At 46.1% G+C, this 12694-nt stretch overlaps 1 protein-coding gene across 1 annotated transcript in view; it reads right to left on the reverse strand.

The window, feature by feature from the left end:
• Nucleotides 1-12694, reverse strand: part of DCC (DCC netrin 1 receptor) — a 371781-nt gene that overhangs the window by 12665 nt on the left and 346422 nt on the right. Inside the window, exon 30 of the mRNA XM_009637419.1 lies at nucleotides 4100-4312. Within this exon, the coding sequence (XP_009635714.1) occupies nucleotides 4100-4312 (213 nt within the window). The remainder of the gene's footprint in view (nucleotides 1-4099; nucleotides 4313-12694) is intronic.

Raw genomic sequence — 12694 nt, forward strand, 5'->3', positions numbered from 1 at the left:
TTGGTGAAGAACGGTAGCCCATGGGAAGGACTCACGTTGGAGAAGGTCGTGGAGGACTGTCTGCCGTGAGAGGGACCCCACGCGTGAGCAGGGGAAGAGTCCTCTCCCGAGGAAGAAGAAGCGGCAGAGACAACGTGGGATGAACTGACCCCAACCCCATTCCCGTCCCCCTGCACCGCTGGGGGGAGTAGGTAGAGAAACTGGGAGTGAAGTTGAGCCCAGGAAGAAGGGAGGGGTGGGGGGAAGGTGTTTTAAGATTCAGCAGTTTTTATCCTCTCTGTTTCTGATTTTCATTGATAATAAATTAGTTTTACCAAGTTGAGTCTGTTTTGCCCATGATGGTAACTGGGGAATGATCTCTCCCTGTCCTTATCTCGACCCATGAGCCTTTTGATTTACTTTTCTCTCCTCTGTCCGGTTAAAGAGGGGAGCGATAGAGCAGCTTTGGTGGCCCCCGGCATCCATCCAAAATGAAGGGATTTCAAGGGAAAGGTCCACTTAACTTCAGGTTCCTGCTTTTTAAAGTCTTTGCTGCAAACATCTGGGTCAATCTCTGCAGGTCTCTGTTGCTTTCTCCCCTTCTGAATTCTGCAGGATTGTCCCACCAGTTATATATTGTCTGAAGGGATAAGGCACCTGAGTGACATGCATTTAGCAAATAGGGCAGCAAAGCAAAGAGTAGTTTAATTGGTTTAAGTAATGATGAGTCCATTAGCTATTACCCTATTACTTTATTAACAGAGAACATGCAAAAATGTCTCGAGTTTAAGAAAAATGTAATAAAAAATTAATTAATTCTATCTATCTGGTTAAGGAAAGTAACAGCTATTCCAACGTGGGAATTAGCTAAGAGCCTTTTAAATCTGAGATGTCTGGAAGTGGAGTATAATTAGCAGGTGTGGGCCATAAGGGAATTTGCTCAGCTGGCCTGCAGAGAGCTTGGCTAGGGAGGAGCGACCGTGCGGGGACGCGTCCATCATCTTTTCTAGGAGGTTTGTTCAAATAGAGAAGTGCATCACAAGCTTTGTGAATCACAACTATCTTCAACATTTCTCTTTCATGGGTTGAGATATCAGCCATGTATGTTCAGCCCGGAGAAGAGACGGCTGCGGGGAGACCTGATTGCCACCTTCCAGTACGTGAAGGGGCCTACAAGACAGCTGGAGAGGGACTTTTGACAAGGACACATAGTGAGAGGACAAGAGGTGATGGCTTTCAACTGAAAGAGGGGAGATTTAGATTAGATAGAAGGAAGAAATTCTTCACTGTCAGGGTGGTGGGGCACTGGGACAGGTTGCCCAGAGAAGCTGTGGATGCCCTGTCTCTGGAAGTGTTCAAGGCCAGGTTGGACGGGGCTTTGAGCAAACTGGCCTACTGGAAGGTGTCCCTGCTCATGGTGGGCAGGCTGGAACTAGGTGATCTTTAAGGTCCCTTCCAACCCAAACCATTCTAAGATCATGCTCCTGGGTAGTATTAAATACTCAGCATTGCTGGTGAAATGAAGCGCTCCTTCCTGACATCTCTTTTTTCACTGCTTTCTCTCTCCACTCCCATTTTAAGCGAAAAGAAAAGAGATCTGGGTTCCAGAGGAGTGGGACTCAGGAGTGGGTACTGAAAGAGCAACCCAGTTTTGAGAGACCACGTGCAGGACCAGGATAGGTTCTGCATGCCCCAGCAGGCACAAATAGAAGTCAACATTTACAAAGGAAACCTTTCTACAAGAAGGAAACAACATCAGTCTGGCTAATGACTCTGAGGACAAGTACATTGAGAAAAGCAAGAGAAACCATACACTGAGAGAAATTAATAGCCCCAACAACACAAAATAGCCCCAGGCTGATCAGAAATGACGTTATACACAATTCTAAAAAGTAAAAATCGTGCTTTCAGTAGAACAGTGAACACAATGCTTTGAATGCCCTAGATAACCCAGCAACACGTTTTTGTCTGTGTGGCAGAGTCCAGAAAAACAGATTTTTTTTCCCCTGCTTCAGCATTTGCCTCATTTATTTCCATTGCTTTATGGCAGATTATTGCCGTAAACTTTCAGTTCTTAATTTTGCGTAACAACCAAGTTCTACCTGTCGTTTGTAGGAAACGGGGCGTCTGCAATCACAAAAAAAGGCAAATTCCTTTTTCAGGGCAAGAGGATTCTGTATGAAGAGAAGTAACAGGCCCCCACTTTCTCCCTCTTTATACCTCGCCTCCCAATTACAATACTTAAAATATAAACCCTGATTGACTTAGAGAACAGACAGTCCTTTTGGGGAAACCAGGCTTGCTCACTAGAGTAAGACAAGCAGAATTGGATCCTGATAAAATAAAACGCAATACGACCTCAAGATGAACGGACTCTGTTATATATAAAAAATAATTCAGCAGCACTACTTGGCAAAAGCAGTTCTTCAAGAAATAAGGATTTATCTACTTCTGTCTGCTGTCAGAAACTGGATTACTTGCTGATGGATAGCAGGTGCTTCCAGTAAAAATGCAGAGATGTTTTGGTAGCTTGCTCGTTGCAAACATCGACCTAACATATGCTGTATGGCAAGAAAGCTACGCTCGGAGAGCAGCATTAGAACAGAAAAGTGGAGCTGAAATCTCAAAGGTTCTCTGAGCCAAACTGGAGATTATCCAAGCTAAAGGAGTAGGGCTAACAGTTAAAATGAGATACCAGCCTGCAACCCCCCCCTTTTCTTTTTTCCTTAGCTCTAGTAATTAGGGTTACTACAGCAAATATTATTACTCAGAGTATACCAGTTCATGTGAAGAACAAGAGAGGAGGTTCTCTTCCCCCTCTACTCTGCCCTGGTGAGACTCCACCTGGAGCACTGGGTCCAGTCCTGGGCTCCCCAGTTCAAGAAAGATGAGGAACTCCTAGAAAGAGTCCAGAGGAGGGCAACAAAGATGATAAAGAGACTGGAGCATCTCCCCTAGGAGGAAAGGCTGAGGGAGCTGGGCTTGTTCAGCCTGGAGAAGAGAAGACTGAGAGCAACCTCATCAACACGTACAAATATCTTAAGGGTGGGGAGTCACCAGGACGGAGCCAGACTCTTTGCAGTGGTGCCCAGCGACAGGACAAGGGGCCATGGGCACAACCTGAAGCAGAAGAGGTTCCAGTTGAACGTGAGGAAGAACTTGTTGACTGTGAGGGTGCCCGAGCCCTGGCCCAGGCTGCCCAGGGGGGCTGTCGAGTCTCCTTCTCTGGAGATCTTCAACCCCCGCCTGGACGCTGTCCTGTGCCCCCTGCTCTGGGTGAGCCTGCTTGAGCAGAGGGGTGGCTCTGGGTGAGCTCCCGAGGGCCCTGCCAACCCTTGCCATTCTGGGATTCTGTGAATTCTAGCACTGGGCCTACTTTAGGAGCAAAGCAGATACCATGTAAAAAATGTCCTCGTTTGATCCAATGGTGAAGTTCTAAACCATCTCTCTAGAAATGGTACTACTCTGGAAGCCAAGGCAGAATGAGCTGGAGAGGCATCTCTTGCTCGGCTGTGACCCTGCCACCATGCCCCCCACCCATGAACAAATGTTTCGCTACAGCCACACGCAGCCATTTAATCTAACCCCCAACCCACCCACACACCTTCATTCAACAGTAGCGCTATTTTCCAGCCTTTTCAAATTTTTTTGGTTTTAGTAATAATTCTCTTTCTGTTCCTGACAAGCTTGCTATTTAATTTTTAAGTAGGTTGCACACTGAAGTGGATTGCGGTCGGTTCTTTTCCAGCATGCATAAATAGCCCTTTCATTATCAAAAAGGCAAGCCTTGAAACGCGAGTCGAGCATTTGGCACTGGTTCAAGTTACTGTGGCAGAACAGGAGACTGGAAACAAGACCAAGTGATTAATTTGGCATCGCGTTTCATTCATTTTTATCACTCACTTGTTAACTCTGATTTTAAGCTATTGCCTTGTCCTGAATTTTTATTCTAGATTGTCAAAAGGAAATGTTAGATTATTATCACAAAATTTCCATTCTGCCAGGACTTATGGATATTTCTTCAAGGTATGGGACAGCCTTGTGCTCTCTATTTTGCCCTGAAATGAAAGTCAGTGGTTGAGGTGAGTGGTACTGGAGACTCTTCCCGCATCGCTCTTACCTGTTTGAGACAGAAGTGGCGTGTAAGGGACTTTCGGTTCTATTGCACTCATGGGCGGAGGTAGCAAGGGGTTGGCAAAGCTGCGGAGAGGGTGCGTCGGACGGACACAGGCGGTGGGGATGGTTCTGCTCGGGGCGTCCTCGCTGTTGGAGTGCTCAGGCTGCGTCTGCGGTAGCAAGGATGGCTGCTGTGGTGCTGGTCCTTCGCTCACAGCTGCAAGAGAATCGTCGGGAAAAAAAAAAAAAGGAACGATTATTGATGCATTCCTTATGTCCCATTTCCTACTTTTACGGTCGTTTCCAGCAGAAGGGACAGCATTAGCCTCCACCCTCCAGGAACTGTAAACAGTTCCATCAAAAGTTATTGGCAGACGAATTAAAAACCAGATGTTCCTCAGAGCAGCCGCGTGCCATTTGAAGCTCAACACGTCTCCCTTTAAACAAAAAACAAAACCCAAGCACGGTATTTTTATCTCCCTCTCTCTATGCGCTTCTAAATATTAAAAATCAATAAACACATAAATACATCATGTGGAGATTGAATCAAGCTACGAAAACTCATTATATTCAGCATGATGGTACTATCATAGTGGAGAAGAGCTGGAGACAAAGAAAGGACTTAATTAATTTCCACATAACCAATCACCAATATTGTTTTTCCTTGAGACAGCTGTAACATTTAGTGCGCCAAAGCAGGAGGTTGCTGTTTTATTAGCCCATATTCAAAGTCAATTCGTCAGAGATTTAAATGTTCCGTGTCAACCTTCTAATACAAAAGACAGCTTCCCTATGTTCTTAAAAGCAGCTTTCAGTATCAACCTCTCTCGTGGACTTTTCCGTGCCAGAAAACAGAAGCAAACGTAGTATTAAGGAAAACAAAGGTTAAGACAAAGAGAAAAGACCTTTATTTCTACAGCCCTCCAGCCACCCGTGTTGCACCCAAACTATAAATTCCCATTTGCAATCAGTAATATGGTGAATGGAGTTCAATCCAGTTGGTGGCCGGTCACAAGCGGTGTCCCCCAGGGCTCAGTGTTGGGCCCAGTTCTGTTTAACGTCTCTAGCCACGATCTGGACGAGGGGATTGAGTGCACCCTCAGCAAGGTTGCAGATGACACCAAGTTGGACGCAAGTGTTGATCTGCTTGAGGGCAGGGAGGCTCTACAGAGGGATCTGGACAGGCTGGATTGATGGGCCGAGGCCAATTGTGTGAGGTTCAACAAGGAAAGAGCCTGCCACTTCTACTTTCTTCCTATTGCGGGACGAGAATAAGCAAATTGGATCGAAAACACCATCTCGTATCTTCTTTTCCAAATCCTGCATCACGGTCCTGTTGAGGCTTCCCTGGAGCTCGTGTCCGTGGCCTCTCCTGGCCCCTCTCCCAGCTCCTACCCCACAGCCCCAAGGAGAAAGTTCTCCCCTTGGTGAATGCCCTGACATTATCTGCAAGCAGAACACCAGAAGGAAGAAAAATGGTTAGTGAGGAGCTTGATCACAACGGGAACTTAGTTAATTTGAGTGTCTTGGTGTTGTCCGGTGTCTCCACAGTATCTATGCCAGCCAGGATGGCTCACAGCACAACACTTAATCATGCAGCTTGTGGCAGGAAACAGAAATCTAGGAAAAGCGCAACCTTTTACTGAAGAAAACAACCTTCCTGACACACAGATACCAGAATTAGTTATTACATTGGGACCTCAAATGCGCCAGAGGATCTGGTTTCTTTCAAAGCCTGCTGCAACAACCAGAACTCATTGTGCAAATAACATGCAATTACAAAGCCAAGTCAAATCTCAAGGCATTTTATAATAATTAAAGTCAAAGTATATAAGTAATTACAACCTACTAAGTGGCAAAACAGTTTTGAAAAATGGAAATGAGGATTCCTCCTCATTTCCACAGCCCCATCGATCGTTCCTACGGCAATATCGCAGGCATCCCTGGCAATATTGAACACCACAGCTAGGAAGCCAACTACAGGATCAGCCCAAGGTCAAAACCACCTCTTGTTTGTAAAAGTTTGCTCAACTGTGACTCATTTTTGGTGCTTTCACCTTCATGGCTCTTTGCCTTATCATGCCATGACCCTAGCTCTGATTCTCCATTTCCTTCCTTGACCAGCAGACCCCTCTCTGCCACCTTCTCTGAGGACAAATATTCTCCTTAAGGAGGCCAGAGATATTGAGGTTATTTGCAGCAGGGTAGAGGAGAAGGATAGTTTAGCTCCTTCTACCCTTACTCACTGCTCATGCATTCAAGAAGGTGTCACAGCATCTTGCTACTCTAGGCTGCCATGGGCATTGGGCTCTTCTCTCCCTTTACCCTGTCCCAGCCAAGGAAGATGCAAAATAGTATGTGAGTCCATTCATGGTCAGACTTGATGATCTTAAAGGTCTTTTCCAACCTAAACGACTCTATGCTGTGATTCTATGAGTCTCATAGAGGTACACATCTGAGGTTACAATGCTTTCTGGAGCAAATCCTTGGCAAGGCCTTTGCTTCAAGTAAAAATAAAGCCTTTTGTCTACGCTCTTAGCCTCAAAATGTCTTTCAGCACGTTTGTCATAGTCTGAACTTCCTAGGGAGCCCAATACTTTTCATTGTGTCCTTAAGGACAGTTCTTTTGGGATGCTCTTGACTCGCTTGGAGAAACAAGTAAACCAGACACTTACAGCCACTTGCCATCAAATCCCTTCTCGATATTTTCTGCGGCGGTGCTCTCAGATAACAAAGCTTTATCAGCTTTATCAGCGAGCATCAGCATAACGGTCTCTGCATTAAAAGCCTTTATATTAAATTACTGGTTTAGCACATGGGTATGTTTTCATCTTATGGATTTTGCTGTAAAATCTGGAGACTGACGTAACCATTATCACAAAAAAGATTTCAGGTTATCCTCCAGCTATTCCTGAAGGGAAAGGTGTGATGACTCTATTAAAATTAGAAGCTACAATTGGGATTTAAATATTGAAGGTAAGTGGTCTAATGAAGGTGCTTCATGCTTGAGTAGAATTTTTTTTTTTCTAAAATACCACATGTATGCTCGCAAGCATAATGAGAACCATCAATCTGCAATGCACTCAAGTCCTAGCAGGACGAGAGGACGGGTTGTTTATTTGAAGGATGGATGAAGATGAGCCCATCGCTGCTGCTCCCTACATCACCTACATCCACCCCCTGCCTAGCAGCCAGATATTTGCCTTCATGCACCTCAAAAGAAGTGCCCAAGAATTCTGATTAATTCGACTAATCCGACTATTACGTTTTGTTTTTTTTTTACAGAAAGTAGACTTCCAATTGGCCTTTAAGAGGAAGCAGGTAATACCATGCTGCATTCCAGTTGTGATCTTTCGCTCTTAAATTTAGTCAAATATTTTGCCAGAGTAAAGAAAATATTACGCTATACATAAAATCTGTTCTAAAGCCCAGTAAACCCAATTAGGGTCTCTCACTGCTTTGGAGAAGCCTTGGATAAAGCCCTACTTGCACCATTTTAGGTGGCTACAAAAATGCTGCGAGGGCTGGAGCCCCTCTGCTCTGAGGCCAGGCTGGGAGAGTTGGGGGTGTTCAGCCTGGAGAAGAGAAGGCTGCGGGCAGAGCTGAGTGCGGCCGGTCAGGGCTTCAAGGGGGCCCAGAGGAAAGGGGGGGACAAGCTTTTTAGTAGGGCCAGCTGGGACAGGACAAGGGGGGATGGCTTTAAACTGAAGCAGGGGAGGTTTAGACTGGATCTAAGGAAGAAATTCTTTCCAGTGAGGGTGGTGAAACCCTGGCAGGGGTTGCCCCGAGAGGGGGTGGAGGCCCCATCCCTGGGAACATTCCAGGCCGGGTTGGCCGGGGCTGTGAGCAACCTGATGTGGTTCAAGGTGTCCCTGCTCCTGCCGGGGGGTTGGGCTGGGTGATCTCTGGGGGTCCCTTCCAACCCAAAACATTCTATGATTCTATGATTCTACGTGTGAGGAACACTGAGAATGAGCTTTGAACTTCAGTAGCCATGGACACTCACCAAACAGAATAAATATCCGATACAAAATCTTTTGATCTTCCCTTTGCTTTTGCATAATTATTGGTTGGTACAATGCTGTTAACCAGTTTAATGAGTTTAGGTCTCTGGACATATTTTTACGTTGCATTAAGAAGTAACACTGGACATATTCCCACTTGGATTTGTAGCTATTGGCTCTGCCACAGCCTGCAGTAATGAAAAATCAATACGGATTGAACACAAAAGGTAATAACAATTCAAAGTGTGTGATGGTAGATGGGGACTTAAAATAAACTTTATTCCATATCTGCTAATGACTTTCTGGGTATTTTTGAACTTATCTAGGTTATAAATATCACGTGACCAAGACTATATTCCTGTATAATGCTGACAAACCAGGGCCTCATTCCTGTTGGGATCTCTGGATGTTATTGTAGCACAAGCAGTAATATTTTTTTTACTATGTTGATTGTCAGGTTGCTGCTCTCATGCAATTTTAGGTACAACCCAAAGAATACTTTTGAGAAATAGTTTTAAAAAATTGCTAATCTAAACCCGAATCACGGGAACAGGGCAGAAGCGTTTTTAAATCGTATGTGGTTAAATCCAAAGAGTTACATACTGAAAAAAATTAATAGCTTTGCTGAGGATTCTGTTTGTAGAGGAAAACGGAGAAAGTGAGGTGCTGAACAGGACCTTACCCACAACTCCATTGCCACTCATCCCACTTCTGCGAGACGTGGCATCCCTGGCTGAAACCAAACTGGACCGTTGAAGAAAAAGGACCGTTTCCACTATGGCCAGAATGCAGCTGCTATGATAGCAGGGATTTCAGCTTCCTAGCTGGATGGGCTCACTGCAGAGCTGGCTGTTCACAGCCAGAAAGCCAGCTCCAAGATGAAATGTGCTCAGGAAGCATTTGCTTTACTGCATCTCACTTTAGCAGATTAATGCAGGTAAAGCTGTCTCCATTCCATAATACTCTTCTATGGCTATCTCAAGCTACTCATATAATCGTCGTTTTTTTTCTTCTGGTTCACACAATTCTCAATCTTTCTTTTTAATACTAGAAATTTTTTTTTTTTTTAAAACCCCATATTTTCTGAACACCTCCAAGCTTTCAGCACGTGGATTATTAGGGCAATACACTGATGAATAGCTCCCTCTAAAAATGGTGCGGTTAGACCAGCTGTAGTCTTTGGGATTAGCCTGAAGGAAAGTACTCTGTCTCCCGTAGAAGTGTGATCAGGATGGGACCAGAATACACTCTCTTTCTGCTGACCAGTGTGGGGATGGGGATAGGGCCACCCCAGTACCTCCCAAGTGGGAGACAGGTTCCTCCGATCACCAAACCATTCCCCTACCCCTGCCATCCCACCACTAAACCCTGGCCCTCACCTCCGCCTCTGCCCGGCTGTTAAATCCCCCCAGGGGTGGGGACTCGACCCCTTCCCTGGGCAGCCCCTTCCAGTGCCTGACAGCCCTTTTGGGGAAGGAATTTTTCCTAATATCCGACCTAAACCTGCCCTGGTGCAACTTCAGACCATTTCCCCTCATCCTATCACCCGTTACCAGGGAGCAGAGGACGACCCCCACCTCACTACAGCCTCCTGTCAGGCAGTTGTAGAGGGCGATAACATCATCTTCCTTCTGTAACACACGGCAAGCTAGGAGTGTCACCATCTCCTCCTACCCGTCTTGATAAAATTGTAAGCAGCGAGTGCGATGGAGCTCTGGAGGAGCCCGGAGGAGACGGCAAACTGTGGGAAGGATTGCTGACCACGCAACAGTCACTTTGTTACGGCTCAGAGATGTTTTCTGTCTGCAAAAAATTGATATTTAGCAATTGTGTTTTCTGGCTGGTAGTGTCATCGGCAGTAATCAAACAGGCAAGGCAGCTTATTATTCAAACTCTGGCTGGGGCCTGAATCTCCTTTCCATTTCCTTTAGTTTCCCCTTCAGTAGAACATTCGTCCTGAAGATAAGTTGCAGCACTCGAATCTTCGGGTCAATGCAAAAGGCCTTCAGAAGGAGAGGGAGGTGTTGGAGCACTGTCGGTACGGCAGGATGCAGAGCAACACCCTCGCTAATGGCACGGCGTATGATTTATTCAGGGATTGCTACATCTTGATCAATAGGGTGCTCGGTCACACCGTACTGCAGGTAGGCTCTGTCTCAGAGAAAATTATTGCTGGGCATTTCTTTTTCAGACCCAGCTGCAATTGGTCAAGCGTCAAGTGAATTTTTCGCTGAGGGGTAAAACACAAAAAAGCTTTACATGTCATCTCTATAGGCTCTTCAGCTGCTCGTTGCTCTCAACCGCATGATCGTATTAAGACAAGAGCCAAAAAATAAACAAACTCAAAGTGTTGGAGTAATTTGGTTGATCTCTCCCCGTCCTCTGCTGCAGCGAGGCAGCGGGAGGTGAGCCACGAACGAAGCAGCTGCTTTTCGGTCGGATGCGCTGGAGTTTGACCGTTCTTCCAGATGGGCTGACGTCGCCAGCGCTGGCATTCGGCAGCAACAGCGCCGGTGCTGAGAAAAGCTTCGAGCATCCTGTTAGAAATATACTTTTATATCCCTTCATCCGTCCTCGGACCGAAAAACGCTGCCGTTATATAAAGCCAGCAAACTGCTTGGCTGGCTGTGACAGTGTCAACAAACACTATTTCAACGTCCTTGTCTGTGCCTTCACTTCATTGCTGCGGTGGTGAAAACACAAGGCACAAGCGAAGGAGGAGAATATTTCAGCTGGAGGTACTTTGTATGATCTGGGAGCTTTGGAAGTCAACAGCCTTTGCTGGAGAGGACAACTGCTATGGCTACAAGACGTTGTCATGGCACATAGTAATGGGCTTGGACAATTTTCTAAATACCACAGGTCTTGATTATCCAGACCTCAGTAATCTGAAACTAGCCGTTATCCACACTGCGTCCACTGCTTCTGAATTATTTAATGGGAAATCGCCTAAATTATCTGAAATCTTCACTGCTTGAGTTTTTTCAAGGCCCATCAGGTCTTCTGAATAATTAAAGCTGTTTTGTATTCAAGCTTCTTGCAGAAAACTTTTGTGCATTAGCAATCGTCTGCTCAACTCTCAAGCAAGCTGCACTTAAAAGTCTTAAGTAAACCTACACCTCTCTATACAGACCTTCCCGCAGGAACAGCCATGGGATCCAACACAATCTCAAAGACTTTTTACGAAAAAAATCTCATCTCCAGACTACTCCACATGTAAAGCTAGTGGCAGGACCAGGCAGAAAGCAGGTGCACCAAGGATGTGCACTTTAGGATGAGAGGACACAGCCTCAAGTTGCGCCAGGGCAGGTTTAGGTTGGACATTAGGAAAAATTTCTTCCCTGAAAGGGTTGTCAGGCACTGGAAGGGGCTGCCCAGGGAGGTGGTCAAGTCCCCATTCCTGGAGGTATTTAAAAGAAGGAGAGATGAGGTGCTTAGGGCCAGGGTTTAGTGGTGGGATGGCAGGGTTAAGGGAACGGCTGGGCTTGATGATCTTAAAGGTCTTGTCCAACCTAAATAATTCTATGATTCTATATGCTGGTTTTGGGGGTTGTGCCTAACCCAGCCAGCACTCCATATGGTATTTACCGGCTGAGCTGCCTGCATCAGCAGAACGAGGGAAGCCTCCCTCACTTTCATAGCTGGACTTTGGATCTGAGGACTGAAGATGCTCAGGTCCTTAATGAGCAGGTTGAGATGATGACGGCCAAGCAAACAATTCAGTCTTCAAATTTTTCTTCTTCCGTCTCCGTGATCAAGCAGGGGGTAGTTCATTTTATTTTTTTTTCCTAACGTGTAATGTATGCCAAGCAAGAAACGGAATCGACTTCGTTCCCGTGCATTGCATTTGTGGTGGATTTGGTATTAATTTAAGCAGCAGATCAAAACCTGATTATGCCAGCGAGGGCCTCCAGAGGAAATTGCCATCTAGCTTTGAAAGGACCTCGGCAACCACACTGAAGAGAGGGGGAATGGCATTAGGGTGATGACTAGGACACCTGAACCCTCCTCTTACCTACAGTCCTATCACTGGATTTCAATCACTGGTCCCCAAGGACCTGTCTGAACTGACTGGAAGCAACAATCAAATAGGAAAAACCCAGTCATTTCAAGATGAAATCCCCGTGGACCAGCAGCACAGACTCTCTGTGATGTGAGAAAAAGATGTGTAACAGATTGACATTAATCTGTCAATAATTCCGACTTGATATGCAGCAGAGTTAAGGGAGAACTGTAAGAAAAGACGAGCCCTCGAACTGTGATTAATATGCCAGCGCACGCTCGTTAGGCTCGAACAAAGAACAGATGGCGGCCGGCGGGGAGGAGGCTTGCAAGTACGTGGGGAAGGTGAGGCTGGGGGCTCGCGCTGCGTGCGTGTGCCGTCCCCAGGCCACGATAAGGTGAAGGTCTTGTTTAATATCTTTATCAATGACCTGGATGAGGGGATTGAGTGTGCCCTCAGCAAATTTGCAGACGACACCAAACTGGGTGGTAGTGTTGATCTGCTCGAGGGGAGGAGGGCTCTGCAGAGGGACCTGGACAGGCTGGATCGATGGGCCGAGGCCAACTGCATGAGGTTCAACAAGGCCAAGTGC

The sequence above is a fragment of the Egretta garzetta genome, unplaced genomic scaffold (genome assembly GCF_000687185.1).
Source record: "Egretta garzetta isolate BGI_Z169 unplaced genomic scaffold, ASM68718v1 scaffold384, whole genome shotgun sequence".
NCBI classification, from domain to species: Eukaryota; Metazoa; Chordata; class Aves; order Pelecaniformes; family Ardeidae; genus Egretta; species Egretta garzetta.